We start from the raw sequence: 20,160 nt of genomic DNA, 5'->3' as shown, positions 1-20,160 counted from the left end.
ACAGCGTGAGGCAGCCACAAGCTAAGGGCGCCTGAGGCCGCCAGAGGCTGGAGGAGAAGAGCAGGATCCTCCCCAGAACCTTTGGAGGGAGGGTGGCTCCGCTGACACTTTGATTTAGGACTTCCAGCCTCCAGAGAATAAATTTCTTTTGTTTTAAACTACCAAGTTGGTAGTAATTTGTTACAGCAGCACAGGAAATGAATACAATCTGTTTGGGGGCCTGCCTCCTCCACCCTGAAGGCAGAGTTTCTATGGCTTTCAGATACCATCTCCTCCAGCCCTCCCTCACAGGAGGAAACTGAGGCTGGGAAAGAGGGCAGGGCCGGAACTAGACCTCAGGCCCCCAGCTCAAGGGGTCTCTGTGGAAACTTGCAGAGTATTTTGCCTCTTGTAAACATACAGAATTTTCTTTTTTTTTTTTTTGAGGAAGATTAGCCCTGAGCTAACTACTGCCAATCCTCCTCTTTTTGCTGAGGAAGACTGGCCCTGAGCTAAGATCTGTGCCCATCTTCCTCTACTTTATACGTGGGACGCCTACCACAGCATGGCGTGCCAAGCAGTGCCATGTCTGCACCCAGGATCCGAACCAGTGAACCCTGGGCCGCCAGGAAGAGGAATGTGCAAACTTAACCGCTGCGCCACCGGGCCGGCCCCAGTGGTGGAGAACATAAGCTTCAGTTGGAGTCCTGGTTTGGTTGCTTCTTTGCTGTGTGGCCTTAGGCAAGAGACGAACCTCTCTGTACTTTAGTTTTTCCCTCTCTAAAATGAAAAGAACAGGATAAGTCATCTCAGAAGGTTGCCATGTGGAGTTTTTTGTTATTTTTAAATGAATCAATAAATATTTCTTAAATTTCCAATACAGTGAATATTGATAGATATAATCCACATCAACAAAAACTCTTTGGGGTCCTTAATAATTTTTAAGAGCATAAGGGGGCCTGTGGCCAAAGAGTTTAAGAATCTCTGAACTAGGGGCTGGCCCGGTGGCGCAGCGGTTAAGTGCGCACGTTCCGCTTCAGCGGCCCGGGGTTTGCTGGTTCAGATCCTGGTGTGGACATGGCACCGCTTGGCAAGCCATGCTGTGGTAGGCGTCCTACATATAAAGTAGAGGAAGATGGGCGCAGATGTTAGCTCAGGGCCAGTCTTCCTCAGGAAAAAAAAAGAGGAAGATTGGCAGCAGAAGCTCAGGGCTAATCTTCCTCCAAAAAAAAAAAAAAAAAGAATCTCTGAACTAATAATCATATAAACCTAAGTGTCAGGAAGGACAAGAATGTGGGGATATCATTGCTCAACTTTACCATGTGACATAATCCTGGAAGTGTCTGCAAATACTATAAGACAAGAAAAATAAATGAGAGGTAAAGATCAGAAGGCAGGAGATAAAACTGTCATTTGGATCTTTTTTTTTTCTGAAGATTGGCACCTGAGCTAACAACCGTTGCCAATCTTCTTCTTTTGTTTTTTGAGGAAGATCAGCTCTGAGCTAACATCTGCTGCCAATCCTCCTCTTTTTGCTGAGGAAGACTGGCCCCGAGCTAACATCCCTGCCCATCTTCCTCCACTCTGTACGTGGGATGCCTACCACAGCATGGCTTGCCAAGCGGTGCCATGTTCCTACCGGGATCTGAACCAGTGAACCCCAGGCTGCCGAGAAGTGGAATGTGCAAACTTAACCCTTGCACCACCGGGCCGGTCCCCTTTTTTTTTTTTACTCTTCTCCCCAAAGGCCCCCAGTATGTAGTTGTAGATTCTAGTTGTGGGTCCTTCTAGTTGTGGCATGTGGGATACCGCCTCAGCGTGGCCTGACGAGCAGTGCCATGTCCGCCCCCAGGATCCAAACTGGGGAAACCCTGGGCCGCCGAAGCGGAGCATGCAAACTTAACCACTCGGCCACAGGACCAGCACTGGATCATTTTCAAGGCAAAACTAAGAGAATCCACAGACTGTTTTAATATGAGAATTTGGCCAGATTGCCTGTTAGAAGGTCAGCCACCAATATTTAATAGCATTAGTCAGCTAGAAATTATAATAGAAATAAGGAGTTAATAAACTTGAAAAATACCGTCTACACATGCACTGATGGTTCTCAGATTTCAGTCTTGAGCCCGGCGCTCCCTCTGTCTCCTGGACGTTCCCACTGGGCTGTCTCAAAGCTTTCTCCCAGCCTCAGAATTCTCAGCCTTCTTCTCATTCTGCTCTTCTGGTTCATGTTACTGCCAGTCCCGCAGACCCAAGCTGCCTTCTTGACTCCCCAGCACCCCAGTCCAGGCTGATCTGATCTTCCCAGGACAGCTGCAGTCTCTTCCTTGCTGGGCCTCCTGCTTCCATCCTTGCTCCACTTGGAATGAAATCCATGATACTTACCACGGCCTTCAAGGCCTTACACGATCTCATCTCTTGATTGTCCAGCCTCATTTCTTGCCACTCCTTTCCTCGCTTCCTCTGCTCCAGCTACAAGGGCCTGCTTTGTGTTCCTGAAACTCACCAAGGAATTTCCCACCACAGGGACTTTGCACAAGCTGCTCCTGCTGCCTTGAAAGCTCTCCCTCCCTTCACATAGCAGACTCCATCATCCTTTAAGTCTCTTTTTAACTGCTCCTTTGACAGACAAACCTCCGCTGCCCTCCCATAAATGATATCCCCACATTCTTGTCCTTCCTGACACTTAGGTTTATATGATTATTAGTTCAGAGATTCTTTTTTTTTTTTTTTGGAGGAAGATTAGCCCTGAGCTTCTGCTGCCAATCTTCCTCTTTTTTTTTTTCCTGAGGAAGACTGGCCCTGAGCTAACATCTGCGCCCATCTTCCTCTACTTTATATGTAGGACGCCTACCACAGCATGGCTTGCCAAGCGGTGCCATGTCCACACCAGGATCTGAACCAGCAAACCCCGGGCCGCTGAAGCGGAACGTGCGCACTTAACCGCTGCGCCACCGGGCTGGCCCCTAGTTCAGAGATTCTTAAACTCTTTGGCCACAGGCCCCCTTACGCTCTTAAAAATTATTAAGGACCCCAAAGAGTTTTTGTTGATGTGGATTATATCTATCAATATTCACTGTATTGGAAATTTAAGAAATATTTATTTGATTCATTTAAAAATAACAAAAAACAATTTCATGTTAACATAAATCATATCATCTTAATTAAAAATTACCATATTTTGGGGGCTGGCCTGTTGGCGTAGTGGTTAAGTTCGTGAACTCTGCTTCAGTGGCCCAGGGTTCGCAGGTTCAGATCCCTAGTGTGGACCTACACACGGCTCATCAAGCCATGCTGTGGCGGCGTCCCACATAAAATACAGGAAGACTGGCACAGATGTAACGCTCAGGGCCAATTTTCCTCACCAAAAAACAAAAACCAAAACCATATTTTCCAAAACAAAAAAAAAAGTTTGGTGATGGGGCCAGCCTGGTGGTGCAGTGGTTAAGTGCACACATTCCACTTCAGTGGCTGGGGATTCGAGGTTCGGATCCCGGGTGTGGACATGACACCACTCATCAAGCTATGCTGTGGTAGGCATCCCACATATAAAGTAGAGGAAGGTGGGCATGGATGTTAGCTCAGGGCCAGTCTTCCTCAGCAAAAAGAGGAAGATTGGCAGCAGATGTTAGCTCAGGGCTAATCTTCCTCAAAAAAAAAAAGCGTTTGGTGAGAAGAGGGGCACTGTTGTAAATTTTTGCAAATCACTTTGTCTGGCTCAACAGAAGACAGCTGGGTCCTCTCACCTGCGTATGTGCTGCGTCTCTTGTGTTGCGCAGGCTGCACTGTCTGCTCGTGAAGAGAGAGTGAAAAAGGTGAGTAAGTGGCTTCATAGTATTAGGATAGTCATTTTGACCTCGGGGACCCCTGGAAAGAGTCCTGGGGAGCCTCTGTGACTGCACTTTGAGAATCCCTCCTTAGCTTTGGGGTCTGTAGGGCCTAGAGACCGTATCTTGAGAACGGAACACCTTGGGGGCTAGGCGACCTGGTTCAGGGGACAGCTGTGACCCCAAGCAAGGTGAGCTCAGATACCCTCCGAGCCTCGGTTTCTTCGTCTCTCACGGGGGTGGGGGACTGATGAAGATAATAAACGCCTCTCCCTCCCGGGGCTGTAGCAGGACCCACAGGAGAGAACTCTCTGAATCACGCCTGGCATGTGGCATACGACAAACATTTGCTGTGATAATTTGGAAAATGTCATTTTATTTAATCACCAACACTTTTTATTCATGCAATTAATTTCTCCAGTGGCCTGTCTTGTGTTGGGCAGTGCTGGGGACATGGCGATAACTAAGAAGGGCCTGGCCCTGCCCTCCTGGGGCTCCCCATTCAGTGGGTCACAAAGATTTTACTAGTGAGGGATTGCTCTTAGCACCAGGTCCCTGAGGAGCAGGAGTTGTTAAGACCGAGGAGGCAGGGAAGGGCTGTGGAGGGGGTGGGAACAGCATGCAAGGAGCCATAGCAAGTGGAGAAGGGGATGTGTTCTGGCCTGGCGACTGCCCAGGTTACTGTGTCCTTTCCTCTGCCCCCAAGAAGTCTCAGTCCTGTTGCTGGTGAGAAACAGGTCTTAGGTCTGGATCATCTCCCTTCCTTCCCAACCCCTTTTCTTGTATAAAGTTAGTTCCTGGATTCTGGGCTCTTTGGGGGAAGTCCCACCTCTGGTCTAACCTCAGTCCCGCGTGCTGCAGATCCTCCCTTTTGCTGCACATCCATCCACAGTGACCTCTGGACACTCGGGATGTCCCAGCAGAAGAGTTGCCCTGGAGGGCGTGGGGTCCGGGCCAGGCGCTTCCACTGCCCCTCATCCGGGGGCCGCCGCTCGGGGCCGGGTGAGTCAGCCCCCGGCGGCTCCCGCGTCATCCCGGCCGCTCGGCTCCGCGCTATTTCGGGCTCCGGGCGCTATAAATAGAGGCTCGCCGAGCGGAGCCGCCCCCCTCCGCTCGGGCCCCCCTGAGTCCCCGGCCCAGCCGCGATCGCCGGGCCGCGCGTCACCGCGGCTAAGTTTAGAGGCGGGTGGGGACGCCGGTCCGGTCACTGCGCCTCTCGGCCGCGCCCCCGCTTCCAGAGCCTTCGGCCCGGCGGCTCTGCGCCCCCCAGTCCGGGGCCCCTGGCCGGAATTAGGGGCGGGGGTCCCCAGAGTCTCCATCCCCACCCGCCCGCTTCCGAGGCGCGGAGGACACTGGAAGCGGGTCCGGGGAGGGCTGGGGAGGGAGACGGCCGGACTCAGGAGCCCCCCGGGGACCGGGGCTGCGGCTGCGTCTGGAAGGAGCACGCGGAACCGGAGCGCGGCAGCCGGCAGATTCGAACTCGCGACGCCGGGAGCCCGCAAGACTCGCATCCGGGACCCGAAGGGGCGATCTGGGAATCGGGATCCGAAAGTGCGATCTGGGAATGGGGTGCAGAAATCAAACTTGGGAATATGTAGAACCGAGTCCCCCTACCCCCCTTAACTAATGTCGCCGGGCTCGGAGTTACATTAGCCGCACCGGGCGGGGAAAGTGAAGGGGCCGCCCCCCGCCGTCTCGGGGGTCGTGTCCCTGGTGGGCTCTGGCCAAGCAGCTCCCGGGCACCGACACCTCAATCCGCTTGTGGGGCGCCGTCGCCCCCTGGCGCAAGAGGCATGAGTTGCAGGCTCGTTTGGCAGTGGCAGTGCCCAACCGGAGAAACTGAGGCCCGCCTAGGCTGGCCCTCCTTCTAGAAACGCGCTCTGCCTTTGGATGCAGAAACGCGTTCCTACGGTCCTTCTCGACGTCGCTGGGGCCTCAGTTCCCTCACCTGTCAAATGAGCAGATGATGCCTCCGGGGAGGGTCCTTGCGAGGCCCCCATCAATTTAGGTTATAATCTAGTGGATGGCAATGTTTCTTACTATTCAGAGAGCCTTCCATCCTGTGGCCGTGAGGCCCCCTCCCGCGGCCCCTGCTTCACAGCACTGCGTTTCATCCTCTTCACAGCACGTGCGGCTTTCGGAGACTCTCTTCTTTGTGAGTTTCCTTCTTGCGGTCTGCGTCCCCCGCGAGAACGTCAGCCCCACAGGGCGGGGACGTGGTGCGCCTGGCTCGCAGCTCTGTGCGCAGGGCCTGGTAGGTAGGAGGCGCTCCACCCGCAGTTCTTCAAGGAATGCGTGAACCAGTCCGTCTCAAGCCAGATCTCTGCGGTCCCACTGAATCCTCACCACCTCCGCAGTTACAGATGGGGAAACTGAGGCTCCCAGCGGTGCAGTCACTTGCCTTAGGGCTTGGCGTCTGTTCTTTGTTCATTCACACAACACTCGGTTTGGCAGCTCCTTCTGGGTGCCCGGCCCTATGTAGGGGCACTGAGAGTCATCGGCAGGCACAACAGCTCCTGCCTGCCCAGGACTAGTCAAGGGCTATTTTATTTATATGACAAACTCAAATATAGCACCTACTGTGTGCCAAGTACAGTTTTAGACGCTTTACGCATAACTCATTTCATCCTCCTAACAATTATACTCTTGTCATCCCATTTTAGAGATGAGCAAACTGACACAGAGAAGCTGAGTTGCTGGCACAAGGTCACAACGCTAGCAAGTGACCGCAGGGGACAATTACACCCAGTGACAAGACTGCTTATGAAGGAAGGAGAATGAAAGGGATGGTACGCTTCTCATCAGCGATCCGGAAGTCAGGGAGCTGGAGGACCAATATCTTCTAACTTTGCAAGAAAAATACCTCGGAACCTAGAATCCGAGAATCCAGGTGAGGGTGAAATAAAGATATTTTCAGATGAGCACGACTCCGAAAGTTGCTATCCACCACGCTTTCTGAAAGAATTAGAAGAGAATGGACGCTAGCGAGAAGTAGAATGAATTCAGAAGGAGGAAAGTTATAAAAAGCAACAGGGAATGGTTCTGGCTTGATTTGTGTGCCTCAGAAAAGATGTGTCCTAACCCCCAGTACTTCAGAATGCGACCTTATTTGGAAATCAGGTCTTTACAGAGATAACCAAGTTAAAATAAGGTCACTAGCATGGGCCCTACTCCGATAGGACGGGTGTCCTTTATGAAATGGGGGACATTTGGACACACACAGACTCACAGAGAGGGAAGACCACGTGAAGAGACACAGGGAGAAGATGGCCATCAACAAGCCAAGGAATGCCCAAGGAAGCTCAGAGAGCCCTGGAACGGGTCCTTCCCTGAGGCACCCAGAGGGAGGCTGGCCCTGCCAACCCACTGATTTGGGACTTCCAGGCTCCAGAACTGAGACAATAAATTTCTGTAATTTAAGCCCCCCAGTTTGTGCCCCCCAGCAATCCCAGGAAGAAAATCCAAAAACATGTTCATGAATCAATTGTATAAATAAAAATTAACTAGAAAAAAATCATTGGCAGTGGGCTCCTAGCAAAAGCTGAATTGATGGAGAGAGAAGAGACCTGTTCATGGATATGGAAAAGATGTCAGTCTTCTTGTAATGAGTTCATCAATTCAATGCCATTCTAGTCTCAATCCCAATGGGAGTTTTCAGGGAATTAGAAAAGCAGCTGCTAGAATCCGTCTAGAAGAGGACATGTACAAGAATGGTAAAAACAGACTGAAACTGAACAGAAGGGGGGACTTGCCTGATATGATATCAAAACAGATCAAAAGAAAATAATTAAACAGTATGGCACAGAGGCAAGGAACAAATATAGAGATCAGTGAAACGTAATAGAAATGTCCGAAATAGACCTGTGTATATAAGGAAATTTGGTAGATGATAAAGGTGGAGTATTAAAACTGGGGAACAGATTGACTTTTTAAATAAATGGTATCGGGACAATTTGCTACATCTACCATAAATTCCTACCTTAGTGAATTTTCAGAAATAGGTCTCACATGGATTAAAGACAGAAACAAAAATCAAAACTAGGAAAGTATTTTTAAAAATGATAGAATATATTTATGCCCTTGGGGTAGGGCAGGCCTCTTAAACAACACACCAAAAGCAAAAGTCAGGATGGAATAGATCGATAAATAGGTGTGAAGAAACATTCAGAACTTCTGTGTGACGAAAATAAACAAAGAAACAAAGTTGAAATGCCAACTAACTAGGAGGAAATATTTGGAACCTAGGTAACTGACTAAGAATTAGAATCGAATCCAAATAGTGTTCCTACAGAGGAACAGTAATAAAAAAGGCATAAAACCCCGTTTAAAAAATGGGCAAAGGATATGAGCAAGCAATTCACAGAAGGCAAAATATACAAGAGCAATAAATTCACAAAAAAATGTTCTCTTAGTAATCAGAGAGTGGCAAGTTAGAACAGTGTGATACGTACGGTCCTTTCAGGAAATGACTAACACTAAGTCATCAGCCAGGTCTCAGCTCAGATGTCCCTTCCTGACTGTAGGGCTGGGTTAGGTCCCCCCACGCCCCCACCTGCCCACCCCCGCCGCGGCCCTCTGGGGTCTCCCATCGCAGCCCTGCCCGCTCCGCGTCCTTGCTGTTTGGGAACACGGCTGTCTCTCCCACTGGACTGCCAGCTCCAGGGGGACTACGCGGGGCTATCTGTTGGTCACCGATCTGTCACTAGGACCGCCCCGCACGGCACCGGGAACAGAGGGGGCGCTCCGGGGATATGTGTGGAATGAATGAATGAATGGGGAAACTGAGGCCAAGTCACTGGTAGAGCTGGGATTCAAAGCCATCTGTACTGAGAGGAGGGACCTGGTTGGATCTCCCGCTATCTCTTCTCCACTGAGCCTGCCCAGAGCCCAGACACACAAGAGGCGCTCAATAAGGGCACTGAAACTGAACCGCTGGGCAACCAAGACCCTCAGGCCCCTGGAACCCCAGCTCTCTCCAACCCAAACTTCCGCAGTCCTCCAGGACCATAGAGAGCTGCGCGGGGGCCGCGCCTCTCGACGGCCTCGCCCTCTGGGGAACGGCGAGGGCGGGCTCGAGGGCTAGAGAGGCCGGAAGTGCAGCGAGCCTGGGGCCGCGCTGGCCGCGCCGGCGGTGGGACGCCTCGATCCCCCGCTCCGGTCTTTTCGTCGCGGCTCGGGGGCGAGGAGGTGAGTCCCCGCGGCGCTCAGACACCAGGGCTGGGGTGCGCGGGGCGGGGGCGGTCGGGGGCGACTGGCAGCCGCGGAGGCCCGTCAGTCGTCGCAGTGTCTGCGAGCCGGACGGGATGGAGCCAAGTGTGGGTGGGCATCCAGGTGCGAGCCCTGGGGGCGGGGCGGACGGAGGGGCCCGGCGGGCGGAAGGCGGGGAACAGTGGGGGCGGGGCGAAGAGATCGTGGAGGCCTTGAGGGGCGGGGCGAGTGGAACCTGTGGACCGGTAAGGGGCGGGGCTAGCCAAAGCTGGAGGCTCGCTGGGGCGGGGCCTTAGAGACCCTGCGGCGCTGGCTGCTTGGAACTGGATGCTATAGGGTCCTGGGATTTTGGGGGTGGGGGGGGAGATGGCTGTGAGCCGGGGTTCAGGCGTGGGGGACATTCCCACGCCGATGTCTCACTCGCACCTGCCGCCACGTCTTCATTTTCAGGCCCCAGGAGGACCTTGGGATGGACCAAGAGGCAGTGCGGCAGCCCACTGGGCCACCCACAAGAAAGAAATTCCTCATACCTCTGGACGAGGATGAGGTCCCTCCTGCGGGGGTAGGACGAGGAGATGGGGGCGCCGCTGGGAGGCTGAGGGGGGTTGTTGGGAAGAAGGGGGACAGGAACGGGCCTGTGCGGCCACAGCGTGGGTTTGGGAAATGTTGGGGCGTGAGTCACCTTGGGAAAATAGCCCCTTGCCCTGTGCAAGTCTCAGTTCCCCTATCTGTAAAATGTCATGGTTAGGAGAGCTAAGGCAGAGGCTGTACAGTGGCAGCGACTGGGCCGGGGCTGTGTTTTATGTGGCCATGCCTGGTTCTGCAAGGCATGAATTTATTGCTGACATTTAAGAATTGGGAGATTTCGCAATTAAAAAAAAGTGTGCAATTTTGACATCTTTTGGTAAATCCAAGGACCTGGCAACACTGAGATCTCATTCCCACAGGAACACAATCAGCTTGTGCTGAGTACTGGCTGCCACCTATGTGCTATGAAAAAAAAGAAAGCAGGCTAAGGATATAGGGTGTGATGGGGGAGACGAGCTACCTTAGATAGGACAATCAAGGGAGGCCTCTCTGAGGAGGTGACATCTTCACAGAGATGTGAAAAAGGTGAGGGAGTGAGCTATGTAACATCTCGGGGAGCGAGAACAGCCAGTGCAAAGGCCCTGAGGTCAGAGAGAACCTGACAAGTTTGAGAGCAGGAAGAAGGCCAGTGGGACTGGAGTAGAGAAAGCCATGGGGATGAGGTTGGAGGTGAAGTCCTTGAGGCAGAGGACAGATCTTCAAGCATCTTGCGGGCTATGGTGACAGCTTTGGCGTTACTCTGAGGCAGGAGCCACCGAAGGGCTCTGAGCAGAGGTGGCACATGATATGACTTAGTGTGGGGGACAGACTGTGGGGTGTAAGGGCAGGGGCAGGGGGTTGGTGAGGAGGTGACTGCAGTGGTCCAAGGCAGAGAAGATGGTGGCTGGGACCCTGGAGGAGGCCGAGGAGGTGGGGAGAAGCAGCTAGGTTCATATTTTGAATGCCCCCCCTTCTCTCCCCACAGGCCAAGCCCTTATTCAAATCCACACGGAGCCTTCCCACCATGGAGACTTCGCCCCCGCCAGCCCCTCAGACCTATGCTGAGTATGCCATCTCAGGACCTCCAGGAGGGGCTGGCCCCACGGGGCCGGAACCCCTGGCAGGAGAGACCCCCAACCACGCCCCCAAACCGGGGGCAAAATCCAACAGCATCATTGTGAGCCCCCGGCAGGTGAGGAGGGCAAGAGAGAAGTGGGGTTGAGGTTTCTGGTGGGAAACACTGTCAGGGGGATGGCTTTCTCGTGGGCAGTGGAAGGAGGTCTGAGCTCCAGCCACTTTGTTCTCGGCAGCGCCATTCATTCATTCATTCATTCATTCAAATACTGTGTGTGGGTTGAGGATGCCCCATGTTTCAGTCCGTTCAGGCCGTTATGACAAAAATACCACGGACTGAGTGGCTTAAACAGCGAACATATTTCTCGCAGCTCTGGAGGCTGAGAGTCTAGGATCGAGGCCCCAGCGGACCGAGTCTGGTGAGGGTCCAGTTCCTGGTTCCTGGACGGCCATCTTCTCCGTGTCCTCACGTAGGGGGAGGGGCAAGGCAGCTCTGTGGGGCGTCTTCCGTAAGGGCCCGGATCCCATTCCTGTGGGCTCCACCCTCACGACCGAATCACCTCCCTTCACCTCCTCGTACCATCACACTGGGGGTTAGAATTTCACCCTCTGAATTTTGGGGAGACACACACATTCAGTGGACAGCACCCCAGCTCTTCTCGTTGGGGGTTAGTGCAGCTCCATTTCCTGTCCCAGGGTTTGTTCATTTATTCAAAAACTATTTATTGACCACAGGCCCGAGTTCAAATCCTGCTCTGCCACACAGTAGCTGTGTGATCTTGGGCAAGTGGCTTAACCCAGCTGTGCCTTTAAAATGGGGGTTCCTCCACTTACAGCGGACAGACATGTTTGGAGGGTGCTAGGTGCTCCTCTAGCTCTGAGGATAGAGAGACCGGCAGGCAGCGGATAACGTTCCTGCCATCGATGGAGCTGGCATTCTGGACGGGGAGAGCAGAGGTGTATGAAGATAATAATAGGACTCAAGGACGTGAAAAGATGCTCCGTATCGCCAGCCATCAGGGAAATGCAAACCAAAATCATACTGAGATCCCGCTTCACACCCACTAGGATGGCTAGAATCAAAAAGACAAACCATAACAAGAGTGTGAGGGTTGGGGCCCGCTCGGTGGCGCAGCGGTTGGGTTTGTGCGTTCTGCTTTGGCGGCCTGGGGTTCGCCGGTTGGGATCCCGGGTGTGGATATGGCAATGCTCAGCAAGCCATGCTGTGGCAGGCGTCCCACATATAAAGTAGAGGAAGATGGGCATGGATGTTAGCTCAGGGCCAGTCTTGCTCAGCAAAAAGAGGAGGAGTGGCAGTAGTTAGCTCAGGGCTAATCTTCCGCAAAAAAAAAAAAAAGAGTGATGAGGGGGTGGAGAAATTGGAACCCTCATCACTCCTGGTGGGAATGGAAAACGGTGCAGCCGCTGTGGAAAACGGTCTGGCAGCTCCCCAAACATTTAAACGTAGCGTTACCTTATGACCCACAGCTTCACTTCTATGTATATATTTAAGAGAAATGAAAATATACGTCCACACAAAATCCCGTACACAGATGTTCACAGCAGCATTGTTCACAGTCGCCAAAAAGTGGAAACAACCCACTATGTGTCAACTGATGACTGGCGTCTTTCCATCAGCTTAATGCTGTCAAGCTTCCTCCACGTTGTAGCCTGGATCAGCGCTTCCTTGCTTTTCATGGCTGAGTAGTATTCCGTTGTATGGATATACCGCATTTTGTTTATCCATTCTTCCATTAATGGACATTTGGGTTGTTCATACTTTTTGGTTATGTGAAATGTTGCTGTGAAGGCTGTGTACGGGTTTTCATGTGGACGTATGTTTCCATTTCTCATGGGTATTTGTCCAGGAGTGGATTGGCTGGATCATATGCTAACACTATGTTTAACTTTTTTTTTTTTTAAAGATTGGCACCTGAGCTAACAACTGTTGCCAATCTTTTTTTTTTTTTTTTGTGCTTTATCTCCCCAAATCCCCCCTGGTACATAGTTGTATATCTTAGTTGCAGGTCCTTCTAGTTGTGGCATGTGGGATGCTGCCTCAGTGTGGCTTGACGAGCAGTGCCATGTCCGCACCCAGGATCCGAACCCGCGAAACCCTGGGCTGCCACAGCGGAGCACGCGAACTTAACCACTCAGCCACGGGTTCGGCCCCACATGTTTAACTTTTTCAGGGACTCCCAAACTGTTTTCTAAAAGGCTGCAGCATTTTACATTCCCACCAACAGCATATGAAGGTCCCACTTTTGCTATATCCTCGCCATTTGTCATTGACTGTCTTTATTTATTTTGGCCATTCCAGAGGGTGTGACAGAATAATCCTTTAAAGATTAAAATTGGATCCCACCCCTCCCTTGCTGAAACCCTTCCATGGCTCCTGGGTGCCACAGGTCAGATGGCCCAGGGCCTGTGGGACCTGGGACCCCTGCAGACCCTTCCCGTCCCAGCCGCTCTGACCATCCCACACCCTGTGAAGGCAGATCCCGACCCTTATGACAGCAGAATGCCACTTCACCCGGTAATTACACGTTCCTCCCGGAGACTCTCGTTTCCTCCCTGTGTCCCCATGAGGGTCACGATCTTTGTCTTGGTTACAGTGTATCCCAGAACTTAGGAACCCAGCAGGCACTCACATACCCACTGAATGGCTTAGAGCTTGACTTGCTCAAAGAACTTCTGTCTTGGGCTACAGGGTGAGGGGTGTTCAGAGCGAGGAGCCTGCTGAGCAGGTGCCAGGCTTGCTGGGGGTGGTGCTGACTCTGGGGAGGGTCACAGGCCACGGTGAGCAGCGTCCTCTTGAGGGCGCTGGGGAGCCATTGCAGAGTTTAGAGCAAGGGCGAGGCAGCTTTGTGCTTAAGGAAGCATCCAGGACAAGGCCTGGGTCTCTGGACGGTGGGGCTGGCCCTGAGACGGGGCCGGGAGGAGGGGCACGTGTGGGGGCCATTGCTAAGGGCAGTTTGGGTACAGTGAGGTGGCCATCCAGGGACAGGTGTCCTGAGGACCATGGCACACACAGGTTGGAGCTGGGGGAGAGGGCTGAGCTGGAGAGAGACCCAGAGCCCCTTTAGTGAAGCCTGGGGCTTGCGGGGAGGGGCCTAGGTCAGAGCTCCAGCACCAAGAACATTCCAGGCTGAGGAGGAGAAGTCTGGGGAGAGGAGGAGAGCGAAGCTGGAGAAGCCCCAGGCACCAGGCAGGAGGAGGGTGGGGAGGTGTTGGGAAGAGGTGGGGGGAGGGGCACCCTGGGGTGGCGGCGGTCCCAGGGTCACCCTGTTAATGGCTTCGGCCCTTCCTCGCTCCCCAGAGGGGCAACCCCGTGCTGAAGTTTGTGCGCAATGTGCCCTGGGAATTTGGTGACGTGCTTCCCGACTACGTGCTGGGCCAGAGCACCTGTGCCCTCTTCCTCAGGTGAGCTCTGGGGGCTGCGCCACCTTCCAAGGTGGCCTGGGCGGGCTCTGCTCCAGTGTTCTGGGCCATGGGTGGCAGACCTCTGGGCATGGCCCTGCCGGCTCTGGGCCTAGGTGTGACCCTGTGTGGGAGGGAGAGATCTTGGCCTAGAGGTGCCCAGAGCAACAAGAGCTGGGGGCCCAGGCTCTGGGTCTGAGGGAGGAGGGGGCAGGGGGATGGACCCTGGGTCTGAGGGAGGAGGGGCTGGGGGCCTGTTCTCCTGGTCTGAGGGAGGAGGGGCTGGGAGCCTGGACTCCTGGGTCTGAGGGAGGAGGGGCTGGGGGATGGACTCCTGGGTCTGAGGGAGGAGGGGCTGGGGCCTGGACTCCCGGGTCTGAGGGAGGAGGGGCTGGGGCCTGGACCCCTGGGTCTGAGGGAGGAGGGGCTGGGGGCCCGGACCCCTGGGTCTGAGGGAGGAGGGGCTGGGGGCCCAGATTCCTGGGTCTGAGGGAGGAGGGGCTGGGGACCCGGACTCCTGGGTCTGAGGGAGGAGGGGCTGGGGGCCCGGACCCCTGGGTCTGAGGGAGGAGGGGCTGGGGGCCCGGACCCCTGGGTCTGAGGGAGGAGGGACTGGGGACCCGGACCCCTGGGTCTGAGGGAGGAGGGGCTGGGGGCCCGGACTCCCGGGTCTGAGGGAGGAGGGGCTGGGGGCCCGGACCCCTGGGTCTGAGGGAGGAGGGGGCTGGGGGCCCGGACTCCCGGGTCTGAGGGAGGAGGGGCTGGGGGCTGGACTCCCGGGTCTGAGGGAGGAGGGGCTGGGGGCTGGACTCCCGGGTCTGAGGGAGGAGGGGCTGGGGGCCCAGGCTCTGGGTCTGAGGGAGGAGGGGCGGGGTCACTCATGCCCCAGACATCCAGGACTGGAGCCAGGACTTCTCTAACTTCCACTGCCGTTAAGCAAGTTTCTCCTTCACTCTCCAGACAGGGGAAGTGAAACTTCTCAGTTCCCATCTTCCCTGCGGGGTGAGGCCCTTGAGGCCCCAGCAGACAGTCCAGGAATGGGCCCTGCCTCCCAAGCCCAGCTGGGCAGCGTCTGCTCTCTAGGGCACTGGCCTGCTCTTCTCCACCGGAAGCCCCAGTCCCTTTCCTTCCTCAGGGAAGAACCCGGGGTCCACCCTTCCGGGTGGCCCTCGCTGCCAAACCCCGCTGTGCCCCTTCCTTGGGCAAGTCACTTGACTTCTCTGAGCCTTGATCCTGGCAGGGTTGTCCCCCGTGCCGCCCAGACCCTCTGCGTCCCCGTGAGCATGAAGAAGGGCTCCCGGGGTGTCGGGGAGCCCGAGACCTCCCAGCCCGTCCTCTCCCTGCCCGCAGCCTCCGCTACCACAACCTCCACCCCGACTACATCCACCAGCGGCTGCAGACCCTGGGGAAGAGCTTCGCCCTGCGGGTCCTGCTCGTGCAGGTGGACGTGGTAAGCGAGGGTCACTCCGCCGCCGGCCGCCCTGTCCCCGTCTGTGAAATGGGCTTGTTGGGCTCAAGTGGACGGTCGAACCCCCTCCAAGGAGAAACGTACGTTGAAACTTCAGAGAGGGTCCATTTGTCACATCTGAGATTGACACCCTGTGTCGGCAAGGAGGCGGAGGAGAATGAGCCATCTTCTCCTCCTCTGCACCCCCTTCTACTAGTCCTGGTCCTCTGCCACCTCAGTATGTCTTGAATCTATGTCACCCTCTCTATCCTCACAGCCCGGCCCCATCCAGGCCCCCTCCTGTCCCTCCTGGTCCCTGCCCCAGCCTCTTCCCTGGCCTCGTGGCCTCCAGCCTCAACCCCTCCCATCCTTACAGCAGCCAGAGAGGTCTTTCTAAAGCACAGATCTGAAGTCAAACCCTCCATGGCTCCCCAGTGCCCTCCATGGCCCGTGCGGCCCTGTGTGGTCTGACCCCCGCCCACCTCTCTGGGCTCATTTCTAAGCTTCCTTGTGATCACCCTTTCGTCCCCATCCTCTGTCCCATCCTGAGTGAACTGCAACTCCTCAAGCCTTTCCCCTCGCATCCTCTGTGTGTGCTGTTCCCTATGTCTGGAGTGCCCTCTTCTCCTCTCCTCTGCCGCCTTCATTCCTCCTCATCATCCTTCAAGTCTCAGCTCAGGTGTCCCCTCCTCCAGGAAGCTCTCCCTGATTTCCCAGGTGGGACAGACCCTTCTCTGGCTCCCCCGCCCCAGCCCTGGCCACTCTGGATCATCCCTGATGGGGGACGGGTCTCATCAGACTGTGGGTGCCGGGAGGGCAGAGCCGGGGCTGTCTCAGTCGCTGCTGGTCCCGGCACTGCCTAGCACAGGCCGGGCGCCCAGTCAGAGCTTAAGGAGCGTTGGCTGAGTGGAAGGTTCTCGGCATCCTGTGTTTTCAAGACCATAATTCCTTGCTTTCTCCCAGATCTCTTCTTCTGATTTTCTTCTCCATCCAGAAAGATCCTCAGCAGGCTCTCAAGGTGCTGGCGAAGATGTGCATCCTGGCCGACTGCACGCTGGTCCTTGCCTGGAGGTGAGAGTGAGGCTCCCGCCCAGTCAGGCTCTGTCCTGAGTCACTGCCCTTCCCCCACCTTCCCAGCCCCGCCCTCCTCCTCCCCAGAGCTCCCTGTGTGAGCCTGGGCCACGCTCTGCCTCTCTCTGGGCCTGTTTCTTCATCTGTAAAATAGGGTCTTAACCTCTTTCTTGTAGGGTTGTAGGCACAAAAGCAGGGGACGTAGCTCAAATTCCCAGGACCATCCTGGGCGCTGCTGAGTCAGACGTACAATCTGGTTGAATAATTAATTCCATGTTTAGGTTTCTAAAGACCATTGAGATTGGCTCTCCAATTGGAAAAAAAGAGAAGCCTTTCTCACTCTTGAAAAAGAATTACATCCTGACAAATTACAGGCACAAAGAGAACAGGGGCTGGCCCGGTGGCATAGTGGTTAAGTTTGTGTGCTCTGCTTTGGCGGCCAGGGGTTCGCAGGTTCGGATCCTGGGCGTGGACCTAGCACCACTCATCAAGCCACGCTGTGGCAGCGTCCCACACAAATGAGAGGAAGATGGGCACAGATGTTAGCTCAGGGCCAATCTTCCTCACCAAAAACAAAACAAAAAACAAACAAAAAAAACATTGCTTACTAGCTAGACTTTGAAGAAAATTTTCAGGACAAATACTTGATTTACTTCCACTGACGGCGCTATTCTCAAGTTACAGAGAGGAAAAAGGCTAGCATTTTCCTGGTGCTAATAAACTTGAGTCACTTTACACAGAGTCCCTTTTTATGATTTAGTTGTTTTGACTACCTTTGAAACAGTTAATTACATGTGAAAAACAGTACCTCATGTGAAATCAATGGCGATTAGGAAATCGTGTTAATTGCTATAAAAGATTCAGCCATCAGCACCCTGGCTTTCCTTTTGAAGGTGTGCTATATGAAAAACCTTTAAAAGCCCCATTTTCCTTGGTGGTGGGGAGCTGAATGCTTCATGAGGTTGTGTTCCTGCAGCTGGGAAAATAAACAGTATTTCTGGGTTTTCTCCCTCTCAAACCTGCTGCAAATACTCTGCACTGACTTCGCTTCCAGAATAGCTAGCATTCCTTCTTCTTCTTCGTTTTTTTTGGTGAGGAAGATTGGCCCTGAGCTAACATCTGTTGACAATCTTCCTCTTTTTGCTTGAGGAAGATTGTCGCTGACCTAAAATCGGTGCCAGTCTATCTCTATTTTATGTGGGATGCCGCCACAGTATGGCTTGACGAGTGGTGCTATGTCTGTGCCCGGGATCCAAACTTGTGAACCCCGGGCTGCCAAAGCAGAGCATGCAAACCACTACACGACTGGGCTAACATTTCTTAAACAGGCTTCTAAGTGCCAGGGACGGTTCTAGGCACTTGACTCATTTTTGTCCCAGGTCTACCATCCACCCCACTTTACAGATGAGGAAACTGAGGCCTAGAGATTAAAATCACTGGCCCAGGGGCTCTGAGGTGGGAAGTGGGCTGGTCAGGTTCCAGAATGGTGGCCCTTGGCCAGAAGAGATGTGTAAAGATGTGCCCCGCGGGGGTTAGGCCAGGGGGTTCATTTTTCTATCTAGTCCTAGAGTTTGGAATTTCTAGCATCAGCAGTTGCTCCTACTATAAGGCAGTGAATCTAAAACAGCCCCGTCAGCCTGGCTGACTGAAATGTCCTCTCCCCCAGCCCCGAGGAGGCCGGGCGCTACCTGGAGACGTACAAGGCCTACGAGCAGAAGCCGGCGGACCTCCTGATGGAGAAGCTGGAGCAGGACTTCGTCTCCCGGGTGAGGCCACATCGCCTCCCTGCCTGGGCCCCCCAGCTCCTTCCTGGGTGTTGGAGCTTCAGTGTTGATCTCAGGCCATACCCCTCCACCCCAGTCCCAACCTCGGCTTCCAGGCTCTCCTTTCCCACCCAAACAGCAGCTGGAGGGGTTTTCTTATGTGAACCTGATCCTGCCCTCTCCAGCTCAAAAGCCTGCCATGGCTGCCTAGTGCCCTCAGGGCAAGCCCGGCCTACTCACCATGCTCTACAAGGCCCTGCCTGTTTGGCTCTACAGCCCGGTCCACCCCCTGCCCTCACATCCTGTCACTTCTCTCAGGCCCAGCTGGCTTCTCTCAGTATGTGCCCGTTCTGTTCCCTCTGCCTGAGTACCTCCCGTCTTTCCCATCTCAGCTCTGATGCTCCCTTCTCCAGGAAGCCCTCCCTGATCCCCAGGCCAGGTCAGGGGCCCCCCTGGGCTCCCCCATCCCAGCCCTGCCTATCCGGGTCACCACTGTCTGGAACTGGTTTGTCTCCGCCACTGGGCTGGGAGCTCCAAGAGGCAGGGCTGGGGCTGCCTTGGTCCCCACTGTGTCCTCAGCACCAACCAGCACGGTGGGTGCTCATTTGCTGGATGAATTGTTGAATCTGGGCTCCAATGATAGATAATGGTGGATGTCCACTGCCACCCGAGGTGGGTACCATTAGGACCCCCGTTTGCCTGAAAACAGGCCCAGAGAGGTCGGTCCCCACACCCAGTTTGTACCCACGTCTGATTCCAGAGCCTATATCATGTGACCGATACCTGCTCAGCTAGCTGGGGATTACTCCCAGATGACCTTTTAATCAGTAAAAAAAAAAAAAAAAGCATTTATTGAGCGCCTCCTGCATGCAGGGCCATCTGGGGACACAGCAGTGACACAGCCCTGCCCTCAGGGGCACAGTCTTGCTCCTTTCTTCTCCCGTCACACCTCTGCCTGCTCCTCTCCTCTCAGGTGACTGAATGTCTCACCACCGTGAAGTCAGTCAACAAAACGGACAGTCAGACCCTCCTGGCTACTTTTGGGGTAAGGACCAATTCCCTTGTCCCAACAGGCATTTCTACCCCCTTGCCTTTGCAAGGAAGGCCCCCTACCCATTTCCTTCTACCTCCCTGTCCTCTGCCCCCATCCTTCCTGCCTCCCCTAGGACCTCACCTCCTTCCAGGAATATCGTAGACCTCTGATCAGCTGGCCCAGGATAGAGTTTTGTGCTTACCTCCCCTGACCCTTCGCTCCCATCTTTTTCAGTCTCTGGAACAGCTCATAGCTGCATCACGGGAAGATCTGGCCTTGTGCCCAGGCTTGGGACCCCAGAAGGTAGGGGCTCTGGGAATGGGCTGATGGGGTCTGGGGCAGGAGGGAGCCCCAAATAAACAAGACCTCAGATCCCAGAGTTCTGAGGTTTCAGAAGGCCCACAGTGCATCTCCTACAGATGGGGGGAAACTGAGGCTCAGAGAGGGTGGGGACCAGCCTGGCCTCACACAGCCAGTGTGGGTCAGAATCCAGATTGGGGTACTTCTCTCCTAGCCCCCAGAGCCCCTCCAAGCTGGGAGAAAAAAGCCCACTCTGGGTGTTTCAAACACATGGCTCCTTTAATGACCAGCTCCTTGTCTCTGTCTCCCTCCCGCCCAGGCCCGGAGGCTGTTTGATGTCCTCCATGAGCCCTTCTTGAAAGTGCCCCGATGACCCCAGCTGCCAAGGAGGCCCTTGGGGTGAGAATAAAGCATTTTCCAGCCTGGGCTCCTGGTGGTGTGCTCGTTTGGTTCGCGTCTGATGGCCCAGGT

At 54.5% G+C, this 20,160-nt stretch overlaps 1 protein-coding gene and 1 long non-coding RNA gene across 4 annotated transcripts; one reads left to right on the top strand and one right to left on the bottom strand.

Annotated features, from left to right (window-relative positions):
- Positions 1-620: 620 nt before the first annotated feature.
- Positions 621-4,787, bottom strand: LOC106843739 (uncharacterized). The gene is made up of 3 exons (XR_011498475.1): positions 4,648-4,787; positions 3,726-3,768; positions 621-759 (listed from the first exon to the last, which is right to left on the bottom strand). It is a non-coding gene; the product is annotated as an uncharacterized lncRNA (long non-coding RNA).
- Positions 4,788-8,848: 4,061 nt separating this feature from the next.
- Positions 8,849-20,116, top strand: ERCC1 (ERCC excision repair 1, endonuclease non-catalytic subunit). Of its 3 annotated transcripts, none has more exons than XM_044759019.2 (10): positions 8,849-8,993; positions 9,465-9,576; positions 10,567-10,773; positions 13,975-14,078; positions 15,426-15,525; positions 16,517-16,593; positions 18,260-18,359; positions 19,330-19,401; positions 19,624-19,692; positions 20,009-20,116. In XM_044759019.2, the coding sequence occupies exons 2-10, from the start codon at positions 9,484-9,486 to the stop codon at positions 20,060-20,062; spliced, it is 876 nt and encodes a 291-aa protein (XP_044614954.1). In that variant the 5' UTR covers positions 8,849-8,993; positions 9,465-9,483; the 3' UTR covers positions 20,063-20,116. The 3 variants fall into 3 exon arrangements, with proteins under 3 accessions (XP_044614954.1, XP_044614953.1, XP_070355480.1); XM_044759018.2 differs by having other exon boundaries at positions 8,861-8,993; positions 15,426-15,623; positions 16,486-16,593; XM_070499379.1 differs by having other exon boundaries at positions 8,914-9,137.
- Positions 20,117-20,160: the final 44 nt, after the last annotated feature.

This window comes from Equus asinus, chromosome 26 (assembly GCF_041296235.1).
Source record: "Equus asinus isolate D_3611 breed Donkey chromosome 26, EquAss-T2T_v2, whole genome shotgun sequence".
Lineage (NCBI taxonomy): Eukaryota > Metazoa > Chordata > Mammalia > Perissodactyla > Equidae > Equus > Equus asinus.
This window is presented reverse-complemented; position numbering and strand designations above follow the sequence as displayed.

What these genes read in the sequence shown, in the direction of transcription:
- ERCC1 (XM_044759018.2), top strand. Translation starts at nt 9,484, where the DNA reads ATGGACCAAGAGGCAGTGCGGCAGCCCACTGGGCCACCCACAAGAAAG. An exon ending in ATGAGGTCCCTCCTGCGGGG is followed by an intron (nt 9,577 to 10,566) that starts GTAGGACGAGGA and finishes CTCTCCCCACAG; the next exon opens with GCCAAGCCCTTATTCAAATC. An exon ending in ACCTGTGCCCTCTTCCTCAG is followed by an intron (nt 14,079 to 15,425) that starts GTGAGCTCTGGG and finishes CCCTGCCCGCAG; the next exon opens with CCTCCGCTACCACAACCTCC.